At 53.7% G+C, this 16,293-nt stretch overlaps 1 protein-coding gene across 2 annotated transcripts in view; it reads right to left on the bottom strand.

The window, feature by feature from the left end:
• Positions 1–1,303: 1,303 nt before the first annotated feature.
• The window catches only part of CAD (carbamoyl-phosphate synthetase 2, aspartate transcarbamylase, and dihydroorotase), a 56,705-nt gene continuing 41,715 nt past the window's right edge, over positions 1,304–16,293 (bottom strand). Inside the window, exons 29-44 of one of the 2 annotated variants that reach the window (XM_088452908.1) lie at positions 16,080–16,244; positions 15,043–15,174; positions 14,768–14,969; positions 14,354–14,544; positions 13,699–13,839; positions 13,524–13,619; positions 13,229–13,373; positions 10,764–10,811; positions 10,356–10,522; positions 9,955–10,029; positions 9,659–9,871; positions 9,454–9,579; positions 9,065–9,220; positions 3,511–3,612; positions 2,738–2,832; positions 1,304–2,452 (exon numbers count right to left, since the gene is read on the bottom strand). In XM_088452908.1, coding sequence (XP_088309034.1) covers positions 2,350–2,452; positions 2,738–2,832; positions 3,511–3,612; positions 9,065–9,220; positions 9,454–9,579; positions 9,659–9,871; positions 9,955–10,029; positions 10,356–10,522; positions 10,764–10,811; positions 13,229–13,373; positions 13,524–13,619; positions 13,699–13,839; positions 14,354–14,544; positions 14,768–14,969; positions 15,043–15,174; positions 16,080–16,244 — 2,157 coding nt within the window. In that variant the 3' untranslated portion in view covers positions 1,304–2,349. The remainder of the gene's footprint in view (positions 2,453–2,737; positions 2,833–3,510; positions 3,613–9,064; positions 9,221–9,453; positions 9,580–9,658; positions 9,872–9,954; positions 10,030–10,355; positions 10,523–10,763; positions 10,812–13,228; positions 13,374–13,523; positions 13,620–13,698; positions 13,840–14,353; positions 14,545–14,767; positions 14,970–15,042; positions 15,175–16,079; positions 16,245–16,293) is intronic. The other variant, XM_088452909.1, reaches the window with a different exon arrangement.

The raw sequence follows: 16,293 nt of genomic DNA, 5'->3' as shown, positions 1-16,293 counted from the left end.
CGTTTCCCTGGCTGATCTGAATGATGATCGCTCAGGCCCATACACAACAGGCATTTCCCTGGCTGATCTGAATGATGATCGCTCAGGCCCGTACACAACAGGCGTTTCCCTGGCTGATCTGATTATCGCTCAGGCCCGTACACAACAGGCGTTTCCCTGGCTGATCTGAATGATTATCGCTCAGGCCCATACACAACAGGCGTTTCCCTGGCTGATCTGATTATCGCTCAGGCCCAGACACAACAGGCGTTTCCCTGGCTGATCTGATTATCGCTCAGGCCCATACACAACAGGCGTTTCCCTGGCTGATCTGAATGATTATCGCTCAGGCCCCATACACAACAGGCGTTTCCCTGGCTGATCTGAATGATGATCGCTCAGGCCCATACACAACAGGCGTTTCCCTGGCTGATCTGAATGATTATCGCTCAGGCCCATACACAACAGGCGTTTCCCTGGCTGATCTGATTATCGCTCAGGCCCGTACACAACAGGCGTTTCCCTGGCTGATCTGATTATCGCTCAGGCCCATACACAACAGGCGTTTCCCTGGCTGATCTGAATGATTATCGCTCAGGCCCGTACACAACAGGCGTTTCCCTGGCTGATCTGATTATCGCTCAGGCCCAGACACAACAGGAGTTTCCCTGGCTGATCTGATTATCGCTCAGGCCCGTACACAACAGGCGTTTCCCTGGCTGATCTGAATGATGATCGCTCAGGCCCGTACACAACAGGCGTTTCCCTGGCTGATCTGAATGATTATCGCTCAGGCCCGTACACAACAGGCGTTTCCCTGGCTGATCTGATTATCGCTCAGGCCCATACATTACAGGCGTTTCCCTGGCTGATCTGATTATCGCTCAGGCCCATACACAACAGGCGTTTCCCTGGCTGATCTGATCATCGCTCAGTGAATGGGTTGTATATAACAGCTCAGAGCCCAGACATCGCCTGATCTGAGAAGGTTGTTTATTCCATCAGCATCTGTGAGCAAGAAGCTCGGTAACCACCGGACGTCCCTTCTTCCGAGGGGCTTTTAAACCGCGCTGATACATGAGCATCTTTATCTCCGCACAATACGCAGAGCATCTCCCTGTGTATTGTGCATAAGAGATGGAGTAACCTAACGTGCATGGGAGACTGAGCCACCGGCCCGTTATGTGAGAGCACGCATAGCGCAGGCGATTACACGGTCACATGATCATTATAGGGCACCATAGGGTCGATAGTACCTGACATAAAACATATGCGACAACAGAACGTAGTCGGTCATTTGCGTTTCCCTCGCGCGCTGCTTGTGAGCCAAAACAATAATATCAGAAATGATTGTGCGCAATTCATTTTATTTAGAAAAAAGGAGAAAAATAAGCAGCATTCCCTCTAATTCACATTATAAAACCATCAGATCATTATCAGCCCACCCACCACATCCCCTTCCTCACTATCAGCAACTAGTCTGAGCAGCAGAGGCCACAGGGACCGACAGTAAAGGAGATTTTCCCCCCACCTAAAAGACGCGGTCTGATCTACGGAGAGCTGCCAGGGGGCACCTGGCCGTGGAGAAGCGGGCACTGACGCAGGAGAGCGACCCAGGACCGGGCATTAGCTAAGCAGCACATACAGGTCAGGTAACGTATAGTAAGACTATGTATGCAGAGTATTCTACAGTGACCGGCGTCACCTGTGAGGGGCACAGAATCCATCACTATTGCTCTTTACAGCCGTTTCCACGGACACAGACAGTTCTAGTGCACTAATGGCGGCAATGACAGGACACAGACAATTCTAGTGCACTAATGGCGGTAATGACAGGACACAGACAGTTCTGGTGCACTAATGGCGGTAATGACAGGACACAGACAGTTCTGGTGCACCAATGGCGGCAATGACAGGACACAGACAATTCTAGTGCACTAATGGCGGTAATGACAGGACACAGACAGTTCTAGTGCACTAATGGCGGCAATGACAGGACACAGACAGTTCTAGTGCACTAATGGCGGTAATGACAGGACACAGACAGTTCTGGTGCACTAATGGCGGCAATGACAGGACACACCGCGGCTGACAGCACGTCAGGAACTAATGAAACTTTCTGGAACCAGCCAGCGATCAGGGCAGACACCCCGACATCACAGCGCCCTGTGCGGGGAATGAATGAATGGGCGCAGATGTACAGTATTAGGTAACATCAGAGTGGTACACAGAATCCGCAAACACGGGTCTAGAGTGCGACTGAGGCCCTCGCCTCCAGCGACATTTCCAGCAGCCATCTACGGTCTCTGAGAAAATCCCGATTTTGCAGCATTGATTCCTTCCCGATTGATAGAGGCGATGGTCCTAAATTCAGTATTTGCCCATGACCGTGGCGAGAAGCGCCATACGTACGTACATCCCATTCTCAGCCTGGCGGAAGTACGCTGCACGGGGGTCGGAGTCTACTTCAAAGCTGGAAGAGAGACAAAGGACAAATAACCATCAAATACCGGGTCAGCGGGGTGAGGGTCAGCGGGGTGAGAACGAGGGTTGCCAGGATCGGCGGATTAAGGACAACTGGTGAAGGTGTCAGAGGGGTAATAATGGCTGATAATTATATAAGGCGGTATAAGGCGAGGGGTCATGTTGAGCAGAGGCGCTCGTGTTACAAACTCTGAGTCCCTACAGACCCCACCAAGGGTGCAGTATACAAAGTAGTCTGATTACACCCCGTACTGGGCACCAGCCAGTCCCTCACCTGATCTCATTCACCCGTGGCATCGGATGCATAACCACCATCTTCTTCTTGGCCCTGGTCATGATGTGAGGGGAGAGGATAAACTGCCCAAAACACTGAATACAAGCAAAGAAACCGGTGTCAGAAAGAACCTTCCCCCAGCCCGCCACACCCCTCCCCCCAGCCCACCACACCCCTCCCCCCAGCCCGCCACACCCCTCCAGCACACTCCTCCCCCCAGCCCGGCACACCCCTCCCCGCAGCCCGCCACACCCCTCCAGCACACTCCTCCCCCCAGCCCGGAACACTCCTTCCCCCAGCCCGGCACACCCCTCCAGCACACCCCTCCCCCCAGCCCGGCACACCCCTCCCCCCAGCCCGGCACACCCCTCCAGCACACTCCTCCCCCCAGCCCGGCACACCCCTCCCCGCAGCCCGCCACACCCCTCCAGCACACTCCTCCCCCCAGCCCGGAACACTCCTTCCCCCAGCCCGGCACACCCCTCCAGCACACCCCTCCCCCCAGCCCGGCACACCCCTCCCCCCAGCCCGGCACACCCCTCCAGCACACTCCTCCCCCCCAGCCCGGAACACTCCTTCCCCCAGCCCGGCACACCCCTCCAGCACACCCCTCCCCCCAGCCCGGCACACCCCTCCAGCACACTCCTCCCCCCAGCCCGGCACACCCCTCCAGCACACCCCTCCCCCCAGCCCGGCACACTCCTCCCCCCCCAGCCCAGCACACTCCGTTCCGCCCCAGCACTCCCCCTTCCCCCCCAGCTACTAATCCTCACATGGTCATACTCCTCCTTGCTGGCAAACCGCTCCTTCTGTATCCGCGTCATATACAGGACGTCCGTGTCTGGCAGCGCCTCCTCAATGCTCCGAAATTCCTCCTGAGTACGGGAGACAACAAAGGTCTGTATGTTCCAAAAGCAGCATCTCGCCATCCTTTACACAGCCCAGCCAGGATGCCAAGGTGTGCCCACCCTCTTCACCAGAGGAAACCAAGGTGTGCCCACCCCCACCCTCTTCACCCCAGAAACCAAGGTGTGCCCACCCTCTTCACCAGAGGAAACCAAGGTGTGCCCACCCTCTTCACCAGAGGAAACCAAGGTGTGCCCACCACCACCCTCTTCACCCCAGAAATCAAGGAGTGCCCACCCCCACCCTCTTCACCAGAGGAAACCAAGGTGTGCCCACCACCACCCTCTTCACCCCAGAAATCAAGGAGTGCCCACCCCCACCCTCTTCACCCCAGAAACCAAGGTGTGCCCACCCTCTTCACCAGAGGAAACCAAGGTGTGCCCACAACCACCCTCTTCACCCCAGAAATCAAGGTGTGCCCACCACCACCCTCTTCACCAGAGGAAACCAAGGTGTGCCCACCACCACCCTCTTCACCAGAGGAAACCAAGGTGTGCCCACCCCCACCCTCTTCACCAAAGGAAACCAAGGTGTGCCCACCCTCTTCACCCCAGAAACCAAGGTGTGCCCACCCTCTTCACTAGAGGAAACCAAGGTGTGCCCATGTGCAATTGGTAGATGGACAGTTGCTGCCACAGAGAGAGGGGGGAGATGATGGCACAGGCTGGCGTCCCTTTGCCCATGCTATCTCCACGACTGCCGACATCGGGCTGCTCCATTATTTCCCCTCTCTCTGTCCATCATGTACATACCGGGGGCAATCAGACTCCAGCAGTCATTCATCTCACACTTTACTATACAGTGTCCACAGCTACAACCATATACCCGTCCTCTACAGCCCCACCCCCCCCAAACAACCACCTTTACATAGCACGCCCACCTACAGTACCACCTCCCTATAGAACCCCCACCGAGCTGCAGCACCTCTATAGCCCCCAGCTGCCACCCCTACATAGCACGCACACTCACCTACAGTACCACCCCTCTATAGACCCTCCACCCAGCTACCACACCTCCATAGCCCCCAGCTGCCACCCCTACATAGCACGCACAACGAACTACAGTACCACCCATCTATAGACCCTCCACCCAGCTACCGCACCTCTATAGCCCCAGCTGCCACCCCCTACATAACATGCCCACCCGGCTACAGTACCACCCCTCTATAGACTCTCCACCCAGCTACCGCACTTCTATAGCCCCAGCTGCCACTCCTACATAACATGCCCACCGAGCTACAGTACCACCCCTCTATAGACCCTCCACACAGCTACCACACCTCTATAGCCCCCAGCTGCCACCCCTACATAGCATGCCTACCGAGCTCTAGCTTTTCCAGCACTCCAGTGCGTTACGTTGCCTTACTGCAGCATGACGTGACTTAAGAGCGCCAAGCAGCGGCAGGGCGCGACTAACATGGCGTGCTACATGGCATATGGAACAAAGATGTAGAAGGACACATCTGTACTGCACCACCCCTCTACAGACCCACCCCCCTCCCTGCTACAGCACCCCCCTCCCTGCTACAGCACCCCCCAACTACAGACCCACCACCCAACTAACACTTCTTATAGACCCCGCCAACCCAGCTATAGTATCACTCATCTATAAACCTCTGCCCACCCAACTAGCTAAAGCCCCTCTATAGCCCCGCCCGCCGAGCTATTCTATCTCTATAGCCCCCCTTCACCTAGCAACAGTACCATCCATAGAGACTCTACACAGCTACAGAACCACCACTATATACCTCCCCCACACATCTACAACCCCATAGCTCCCTCACACACACATCTACCACCCCTATATAGCTCCTCCACACACACACACATCTACCAGCCCTATATAGCTCCTCCACACATCTACCACCCCTATATAGCTCCTCCACACATCTACCATCCCTATATAGCTCCTCCACACATCTACCACCCCTATATAGCTCCTCCACACATCTACCATCCCTATATAGCTCCTCCACACATCTACCACCCCTATATAGCTCCTCCACACATCTACCATCCCTATATAGCTCCTCCACACATCTACCACCCCTATATAGCTCCTCCACACATCTACCATCCCTATATAGCTCCTCCACACATCTACCACCCCTATATAGCTCCCTCACACATCTACCATCCCTATATAGCTCCTCCACACATCTACCACCCCTATATAGCTCCCTCACACACATCTACCATCCCTATATAGCTCCTCCACACATCTACCATCCCTATATAGCTCCCTCACACACATCTACCACCCCTATATAGCTCCCTCATACACATCTACCATCCCTATATAGCTACCTCACACACACATCTACCATCCCTATATAGCTCCCTCATACACATCTACCACCCCTATATAGCTACCTCACACACACATCTACCATCCCTATATAGCTCTTCCACATACACATCTACCACCCCTATACAGCTCCTCCATACATCTACCATCCCTATATAGCTCCATCACACACATCTACCATCCCTATATAGCTCCCCCACACAATCTACCATCCCTATATAGCTCTTCCACACATCTACCATCCCTATATAGCTCTTCCACACATCTACCATCCCTATATAGCTCCCTCACACATCTACCATCCCTATATAGCTCTTCCACATACACATCTACCACCCCTATACAGCTCCTCCATACATCTACCATCCCTATACAGCTCCTCCGCACATCTACCATCCCTATATAGTGCCCTCACACACACACACATCTACCATCCCTATATAGCTCTTCCATACATCTACCATCCCTATACAGCTCCTCCGCACATCTACCATCCCTATATAGTGCCCTCACACACACACACATCTACCATCCCTATATAGCTCTTCCACACACACATCTACCACCCCTATATAGCTCCCTCACACATCTACCATCCCTATATAGCTCCATCACACACATCTACCATCCCTATATAGCTCTTGCACACACATCTACCACCCATATATAGCTCCCTCCCACACACATCTACCACCCCTATATAGCTCCTCCACCCCTATATAGCTCCCACACACACACACACACACATCTACCATCCCTATATAGCTCCCACACACACACACACATCTACCATCCCTATATAGCTCCTCCACCCCTATATAGCTCCCTCACACATCTACCATCCCTATATAGCTCTTCCACATACACCTCTACCATCCCTATATAGCGCCCTCACACACACATCTACCATCCCTATATAGCTCCTCCACACATCTACTACCCCTTTATAGCTCCTCCACACACACATCTACCACCCCTATATAGCTCCTCCACACATCTACCACCCCTATATAGCTCCTCCACACATCTACTACCCCTATATAGCTCCCTCACACACATCTACCATACCTATATAGCTCCTCCACACATCTACCACCCATATATAGCTCCCTCACACACATCTACCAGCCCTATATAGCTCTTCCACATACACATCTACCACCCTATATAGCTCCATCACACACATCTACCAGCCCTATATAGCTCTTCCACATACACATCTACCATCCCTATATAGCTCCCTCACACACATCTACCATCCCTATATAGCTCCATCACACACATCTACCACCCATATATAGCGCCCTCACACACACATCTACCATCCCTATATAGCTCCTCCACACATCTACCACCCCTATATAGCTCCTCCACACATCTACCACCCCTATATAGCTCCTCCAAACATCTACCACCCCTATATAGCTCCTCCACACATCTACTACCCCTACATAGCTCCTCCACACACACATCTACCACCCCTAGATAGCTCCCACACACACATCTACCATCCCTATATAGCTCCCTCACACACATCTACCACCCCTATATAGCTCCTCCACACATCTACTACCCCTATATAGCTCCCTCACACACACATCTACCACCCCTATATAGCTCCATCACACACATCTACCACCCTATATAGCTCTTCCACACACACATCTACCACCCCTATATAGCTCCTCCACACATCTACCACCCCTATATAGCTCTTGCACATACACATCTACCATTCCTATATAGCTCCCTCACACACATCTACCACCCATATATAGCTCCCTCACACACATCTACCATACCTATATAGCTCCTCCACACATCTACCACCCATATATAGCTCCCTCACACACATCTACCACCCCTATATAGCTCCCTCACACACATCTACAACCCCTATATAGCTCCCTCACACACATCTACCACCCCTATATAGCTCCCTCACACACATCTACCATACCTATATAGCTCCCTCACACACATCTACCATACCTATATAGCTCCTCCACACATCTACCACCCATATATATCTCCCTCACACACATCTACCATACCTATATAGCTCCTCCACACATCTACCACCCATATATAGCTCCCTCACACACATCTACCACCCCTATATAGCTCCCTCACACACATCTACAACCCCTATATAGCTCCCTCACACACATCTACCACCCCTATATAGCTCCCTCACACACATCTACCATACCTATATAGCTCCCTCACACACATCTACCATACCTATATAGCTCCTCCACACATCTACCACCCATATATATCTCCCTCACACACATCTACCATACCTATATAGCTCCTCCACACATCTACCACCCATATATAGCTCCCTCACACACATCTACCACCCCTATATAGCTCCCTCACACACATCTACAACCCCTATATAGCTCCCTCACACACATCTACCACCCCTATATAGCTCCCTCACACACATCTACCATACCTATATAGCTCCCTCACACACATCTACCATACCTATATAGCTCCTCCACACATCTACCACCCATATATAGCTCCCTCACACAATTTACCATCCCTATATAGCTCTTCCACACATCTACCATCCCTATATAGCTCTTCCACATACACATCTACCATCCCTCTATAGCTCCCTCACACACATCTACCATCCCTATATAGCTCCCTCACACACATCTACCATCCCTTTATAGCTCCTCCACACATCTACCATCCCTATATAGCTCCCTCACACACATCTACCATCCCTATATAGCTCCTCCACACATCTACCATCCCTATATAGCTCCTCCACACATCTACCACCCCTATATAGCTCCCTCACACACACATCTACCATCCCTATATAGCTCCCTCACACACATCTACCATCCCTATATAGCTCCTCCACACATCTACCATCCCTATATAGCTCCTCCACACATCTACCATCCCTATATAGCTCCTCCACACATCTACCACCCCTATATAGCTCCCTCACACACACATCTTCCATCCCTATATTGCTCCATCACACACATCTACCATCCATATATAGCTCCCTCACACAGCCAGCTCAGGAGACAAAGGCCACCACAACATAAGTTCCGTCCTCCCAGCCCGGCGGCCCCTCACCTGCTTGATTCCCCTGGAAGCGACAAAATGGATGATCTTGGAAGGCATACGCAGACTGCTGGGCGTAACATATCTCAGGGTGATGCGGTACTGGGTTAAGAGGCAGGCGAGAGAATGGACAGTGCGACCGTGCTTGAGATCTCCGACCATCGTTATCTAGGAAGGAGATGGTTAAATGTAAATCTACAGTGCGTGGGAAAACCCGAGCCACCATGAATACAGCGTCAAAGACAGGACGTGTCCGCGCGCTTACGGCTTAACCTCCGGAGATTTATCATTTAAGGCATTATAACTCCTATATCAAACATTGTTATTCACAGATAACAATTTACCCCCGACTTCACCCAAAAGGAGAAGGCCCTGGAACTAGCAATCATGGCGGAACTTACGGTCATCCCATTGACTGTTCCCAGTTCCTCCCGGATAGTGAATACGTCCAGCAGTGCTTGTGTAGGGTGCTCGCCCACCCCATCGCCGGCATTGATGACTGGTTTCCGGCAGTGTTTGGCAGCGAGCTGGAAATCACACAACAAGCGTCCATGAGCAGGGAGTATAGGAGACGGCTGGGGGATTGGCGAGAACGCACTCTCTTACCTCCACCGCTCCCGGCTCTGGGTGTCTCACCACCAGGACGTCGGCGTAGCAACTCATGGTCTGCACAGAGTCAGTCAGAGATTCTCCCTTCTGAGAGGAGGAGGTGGACTCCGAAAAACTGATGACAGACCCCCCAAGGCGATGCATGGCTGCTGCAAAGGAGCTGCTGGTCCGTGTGCTGGCCTCAAAGAACATAGACGCCATCACCTTACCCTGGGGATGAGAGAGGGGAGAGTAACAGGGCGGCCACGCCAACAAGACTCAGAGGAGACGTCTAGGAGAAGCACAATAAGAACCTTCAGCATGTCCAGGCTCCGCTCCTTCTGCACCAACATTCGCAGGGTGTGCGCCACGTTGAACAGATGCGACATCTGGGTGAGAAAAAGGATGGATCACATTACTGTGGCAGCAACATGGAGTCTAACGGTCAACGATACTACTGAGAGCGCGGCGCAGCCACAGGGACCTGGCCAGAGACGGGCGCGGCCGCAGGGACCTGGCCAGAGACGGGGCGCGGCCGCAGGGACCTGGCCAGAGACGGGGCGTGGCCGCAGGGACCTGGCCAGAGACGGGCGCGGCCACAGGGACCTGGCCAGAGACGGGGCGCAGCCACAGGGACCTGGCCAGAGACGGGCGCAGCCACAGGAACCTGGCCAGGGCGCGACGCACGGACTTGTACCTGGGATAATGACCTCACCTGGTCCTTGCTGAACTGCTTGACAGACAGGATGTGCTGCCCGATCAGTGGGTGCAGCAGAGGGGAGGTCTGCACGTGGGGGAGACTCTGCAGGGACATGTTCTGGGGGGACATGATTCGGGGAATTGGCGGCGGATAGGTGTAACCGTCTTGGATGGAAGACAGATCTATAGGTACAAAATACATGACAGCGGGTAAGTACCACAGCACACGGGATACATAATGCAGCGCTTATTATTGTACCACCGCCACCCGCACTATAATAATCCCCCCGTCACACTGGCAGGTCAGCCCTCCGCAGACAGCAGCATGGCGCCCATCATACAGAACGGAAAGCACCATATGTCCTGTGGTCTGCGGCGGGCGGAGGAACCTCAGAGACGGCGAATGAACAGAAAATGAGATAACCTGCGTCTGTCGGCTTCTTCACCGTCCTCTCTCTCTGCTCCTCTGCTGCTGACACGGAGACAAAGCATGCCGACAGGTTACTTCCAGAACAGTACACGTATGACCAAACACACGCAGAGAGGTTAGATCCAGAACAGTACACGTATGACCAAACACACGCAGACAGGTTAGTTCCAGAACAGTACACGTATGACCAAACACACGCAGACAGGTTAGTTCCAGAACAGTACACGTATGACCAAACACACGCAGACAGGTTAGTTCCAGAACAGTACACGTATGACCAAACACACGCAGACAGGTTAGATCCAGAACAGCACACGTATGACCAAACACACACAGACAGGTTAGTTCCAGAACAGTACATGTATGACCAAACACACACAGACAGGTTAGTTCCAGAACAGTACATGTATGACCAAACACATACAGACAGGACGTTGGTGCATCTGCCAAGCTCTGTGCTACAACCTACAGCAGACGACAAGTCTGTTACACAACGCGACACCCTCACCGCGTACACAGCAGCTATAAGTCAGGTGACAATACATAGCGCTAAGTAATATACAGATGGCTCTCGGCTATACAGATCTTACATTGCACTCAGTACAGAAGGGACACAGCGCCACCTACTGCCGGAAACAGGACACAGCAGCAGATGGTGCAGAGAATAGCAAGCAGGTCCAGAGTGCCACTAGTGTGCCCTATAACAGGACTGTACCCGTGCCCATGGAGAGTGCCGCTAGTGTGCCCTATAACAGGACTGTACCGTGCCCATGGAGAGTGCCGCTAGTGTGCCCTATAACAGGACTGTACCCGTGCCCATGGAGAGTGCCGCTAGTGTGCCCTATAACAGGACTGTACCCGTGCCCATGGAGAGTGCCGCTAGTGTGCCCTATAACAGGACTGTACCCGTGCCCATGGAGAGTGCCGCTAGTGTGTCCTATAACAGGACTGTACCTGTGACTACGGAGAGTGCTGGACGCTATGGGGGAGGGGGAAGGGGGGGGGGGTGACACGACACATACTCTCCGAGCCCCCACCCTGCAAGAACAGAGCTTGGCAAACACCCGACACAGACACCACAAAAGATTTCCATCTTCTGACAACATTCAGCGGCAAGACCCCACCCATCAACCGGCACTGCGCAACACCGGCATATACAGCGTACCGGCCTGCGCACCACTGCTACATACAGCGTACCGGCCTGCGTACCACTGCTACATACAGCAGAGACGACGACCCGCCAATTCCTGCTCTGCGCATAATATAAATGGCAGAGGGCCGAGCGTCTCGTTGTATCATTTATATTAAGCACTTATTATGTCTATCACCTGCAGAGTGTGTACTTACATGTTATACATGGGAACGTGGCCTAATAATGCAATCCGGCCATCACTGGGACAGCCTGGGGGGTGTGTGTGTGTGTGTGTGTGTGTGTGTGTGTGTGTGTGTGTGTGTGTGTGTGTGCAGGTGGTGGTGTGGGGGGGTGTAGGTGGTGTTGGGGGGTGTGTGCAGGTGGTGGTGTGATGTAGGTGGGGTGTAGGTGGAGGAGGTGGGGGGGAGTGTAGATGGAGGTGGGGGTGTAGGAGGTGGGGGGGTGTAGGTGGAGGTGGGGAGGAGTAGGTGGGGGGAGTGTAGGCGGAGGTGGGGGGAGTGTAGGTGGAGGTAGTGTAGGTGGAGGTAGTGTAGGTGGAGGTGTGTAGGTGGGGGGTGGAGGTGGAGGTGGGGGGAGTGTAGGTGGGGGAGTGTAGGTGGAGGTGGGGGGGGGTGGAGGTTGAGAGGAGTGGGGGTGGCGTAGGTGGGGGGGGGGGGGGGGGGGGGAGTATAGGTGGAGGGTAGGTGGAGGTGGGGGGAGTGGAGGTGGAGGTGGGGGGAGTGGAGGTGGAGGTTTGAGTGTAGTTACAGAATACACTGTGCGCTGACTGTTTGCTCGTGGTCATACTCCTCTCTGATTGGTCACTCGTAAAGCTCCGATCTTCGCACCCCAGACTACAATCCTCTACTTGCCGGTGAATCTGGCCATTGCTCGATTGTCATTTGTGTAATCACTGGTATAATTTTGGCAGTAAAGAGGCTCATTTACAAGAGGCGAGATCCGTCATCATGCCAAGGCTGATCGGGGGCCAAGCATTAGGAATAATTTCATCCCCCCCCCCAGCGTTGATTAGCGCCCTGGTCATTCACGTTACCGATCCTTGCGGCAGCTCCTGGATTGCGGGGGGCAGACCTCCTCCATGGCGCTAGATACCAGGACACAGTGTTAGGACGTTGTACCCTGCCCCCTCCCGCTGGTCACAGGGTTGCTCTCTCCCTTACACTTACCATGAGACTCATCCCCCGACCTCTCGGACAGAAGCCCCTTACAGTAGGGGGTGGGGTGCATACACCAGAATTAGTACATAGCTTTGTATCTTATAGAAAATGTAAATTGGGAAGAGACAGCCCCTTCTCACACCTCTCACCTGGCAGGCCGGGGTCAGAGGAGCGGTGGATTCTGGGGGGCAGATGGAAGCGCGAATCTCCCGCGGAGCCGGCTCTGCGTGGACTGGGCGCCCTAGTGCGAATGGTTTCGCTTTGCATGGTCACATGACGATGGCGCTCTGGGGTCTGACAGAAACAACAAAAAATGGGTTAAAATATACAAAAACTGTACCGACCACCAGCATAAAGGAAGCGGCTGGATTAAACATACGCCACCACAATACGCGCGTTACTCGCTGCGATCTCAGACGCCGGCGACCTTTCCTTCCCGCATACCTTGAGAATCTCTTTGCTCGGGGCTGGGAGAGTCGGCGACGGCAGAGGAGGGGCCCACTTTCTGACGTCCTGACCATAACCTGCCGGCACCAGGACCTAGGGGACAGACAGGCAACACGGCATGTAGAGGTTAAATCATGGGTCATCCCACCTGAGACTGGGCGGCGCTACGTACCTGGCCATCGATGTACGCCACTTCACCTCGCAGCACCACCCTGCGCACGGCTCCCTTCACCTTCATCCCTTCAAATGGGGTCCACTTAGACTTGGTAAACTGCATAGACCGCGGTATGAGCCACTCATGCTCCAAGTCAACCTGCAAGGAGACGGGACACGAGGAGGAGAATGTCAGCGAGAGGGCGAGACAGGATGAGGGCGTGGGGTGATGGGGAGGTGCGGCAAGGAAGGGTACTGGGCGTATGTTGGGCACTGGGGAAGGTAATGGAGGGCAATGTGTGAACAATAGAAGGGGCTGAAGGGGGTAATAGGTTTCGGTGGGTGTATAGGGCATGTGGTGCTGGAATGGGAGTACCGGTGTGTGAGGGGACAGGAATGGGCATCAGCTGTGGGTTACATATGGCATCTCATGCCGTGTCACAGTGCGGACCAGATGAAATATCTAATGATGCGAGTATCCACCGCGCTATGTTGCTAGAGGCGGTCGCTCCGCTCGCTGAAGCGTTACAGCAAATACAGCGGAACAGCAAAAAAAAAATCTAACGCTCCGGAGAGCTGTGAGCAATAACGAGTGATGTGAAGATGGCGGTCAGTCATTCGGGGTAAGTGGTAACCGGCAGCACGGCGTGATGGGCGGGGTCACGCGCACTCACCTCGATGTATGTGTTCTCTTGCACAGGGAGGGAGAAGATTTTACGTGGGTTCTCGTACAAACGATTGATGACGTCATCGATAGTCAGCCGACCCTCGCTGACAGCGGTAAGCAGCAGGGGCAGCATAGTCTCCAGGCCGGGGTACCCCGGGGGTGGGTTGGGACCTTCCTTCTCCTCCACAGAATGAGGGGCTGGGGGGCAGGACAGAGATTAGCAGTTACCCTCACTCACTGGAGCTGCCCGCTCTGTCTCTCTGACCCACCACCAGGGCTACATCAGCTACTGAGGTCCTGTATATGCCGGAGGACCCTCACATCTCCCATAGCCGTATCCAGCTCACACAAAGACTAACAAAGCCCAGGAGACGTCTTCCTGCTCCCCTGCCCCCCGATAAGAGTATTAAACCCTTCTTACCGTGATCTGTTGCAAAGCAATCTATCACGTCCAGGTTATCCCACAAAGCCTGCAGGTCCTCCCGGGTGCCCAGCATGGGACGCACCTGGCCACGTTTGTGACCCAGCTGCTCCAGGTCATCGAGGCAGAGAAAGAGGTGATGCGGAGCCACCTCGCAGGTCACCTTGATTCCTTTCTGCTTGGCGACCTTAATGATCAGGATCTGTGGGTGGAATGATCTGATCAGTGGGCGAGGTACAAGGCGATCACAGGGGAAACGGTGACTGGGGACATACCTCCTCCTTTTTAGCCACGTGGCAGATGTGCACCGAGCGCTTGTACAGCTGGGCTACCATCAGGATCGCGGCAACCGTCTGGTTCTCTGCATGAGCCACAATAGGCAAGTGAGATGGCCAGTTCTCAAAGTGCTGTAAGGGGAAGAATTAACTTATAGGCGAGCCAAAGAGAGCCACAGACACAAGCAAGCCAAAGAGACCCACAGACACAAGCGAGCCAAAGAGAACCACAAACACAAGCGAGCCAAAGAGTCACAGAGATAAGCAAGCCAAAGAGACCCACAGACACAGGCGAGCCAAAGAGAGCCACAGACAAAAGCGAGCCAAAGAGACCCACAGAGACAAGCGAGCCAAAGAGACCCACAGAGACAAGCGAGCCAAAGAGACCCACAGAGACAAGCGAGCCAAAGAGACCCACAGAGACAAGCGAGCCAAAGAGACCCACAGAGACAAGCGAGCCAAAGAGACCCACAGAGACAAGCGAGCCAAAGAGACCCACAGACACAGGCGAGCCAAAGAGAGCCACAGACAAAAGCGAGCCAAAGAGACCCACGGTCACAGGTGAGCCAAAGAGAACCCACAGGCACAAGCAAGCCAGAGAACCACAGGCACAAGCAAGCCAGAGAACCACAGGCACAAGCAAGCCAGAGAACCACAGGCACAAGCAAGCCAGAGAACCACAGGCACAAGCAAGCCAAAGAGACCCACAGAGACAAGCAAGCCAAAGAGACCCACAGAGACAAGCAAGCCAATGAGGACCAAAGACACAAGCGAGCCAATGAGGACCAAAGACACAAGCTAGCCAATGAGGACCAAAGACACAAGCGAGCCAATGAGGACCAAAGACACAAGCGAGCCAATGAGGACCAGAGACACAAGCGAGCCAATGAGGACCAAAGACAAGGGCAAGACAATCAGAATCACAGACACAAGCGAGGTATGAGGTAGGTCGCCCCAAGCACCAGTCAGTGAAGGAGTTCACACCGGGCATAGACATATCAGAAATCAGACTCCCATTCAGTAGAGGTCAGACTCACCTCCATCCACAGCGACACATTATCCATCTTGAGCTGAGAGTAGGTGTCATTCAGATACATCTTGAGACCAGCTGCTGAGCTGGCGATGGGTGAGAGCGAGTTGGGATTCTCTGAGCACGCTCCAAGGAACAGGGCGAAGTCGCAGCGAGCACCAGCTTCCGCCAACTGAGTGAAGAAAGGACAGTATTACATTATGGCTGTGGTTAAACGTTAG

Source organism: Taudactylus pleione, unplaced genomic scaffold (assembly GCF_031769625.1).
Source record: "Taudactylus pleione unplaced genomic scaffold, aTauple2 ptg000558l, whole genome shotgun sequence".
In the NCBI taxonomy this organism is placed as follows: Eukaryota; Metazoa; Chordata; class Amphibia; order Anura; family Myobatrachidae; genus Taudactylus; species Taudactylus pleione.
The sequence above is the reverse complement of the archived record's forward strand: the minus strand, read 5'-3'. Positions and strand labels throughout refer to the sequence as shown.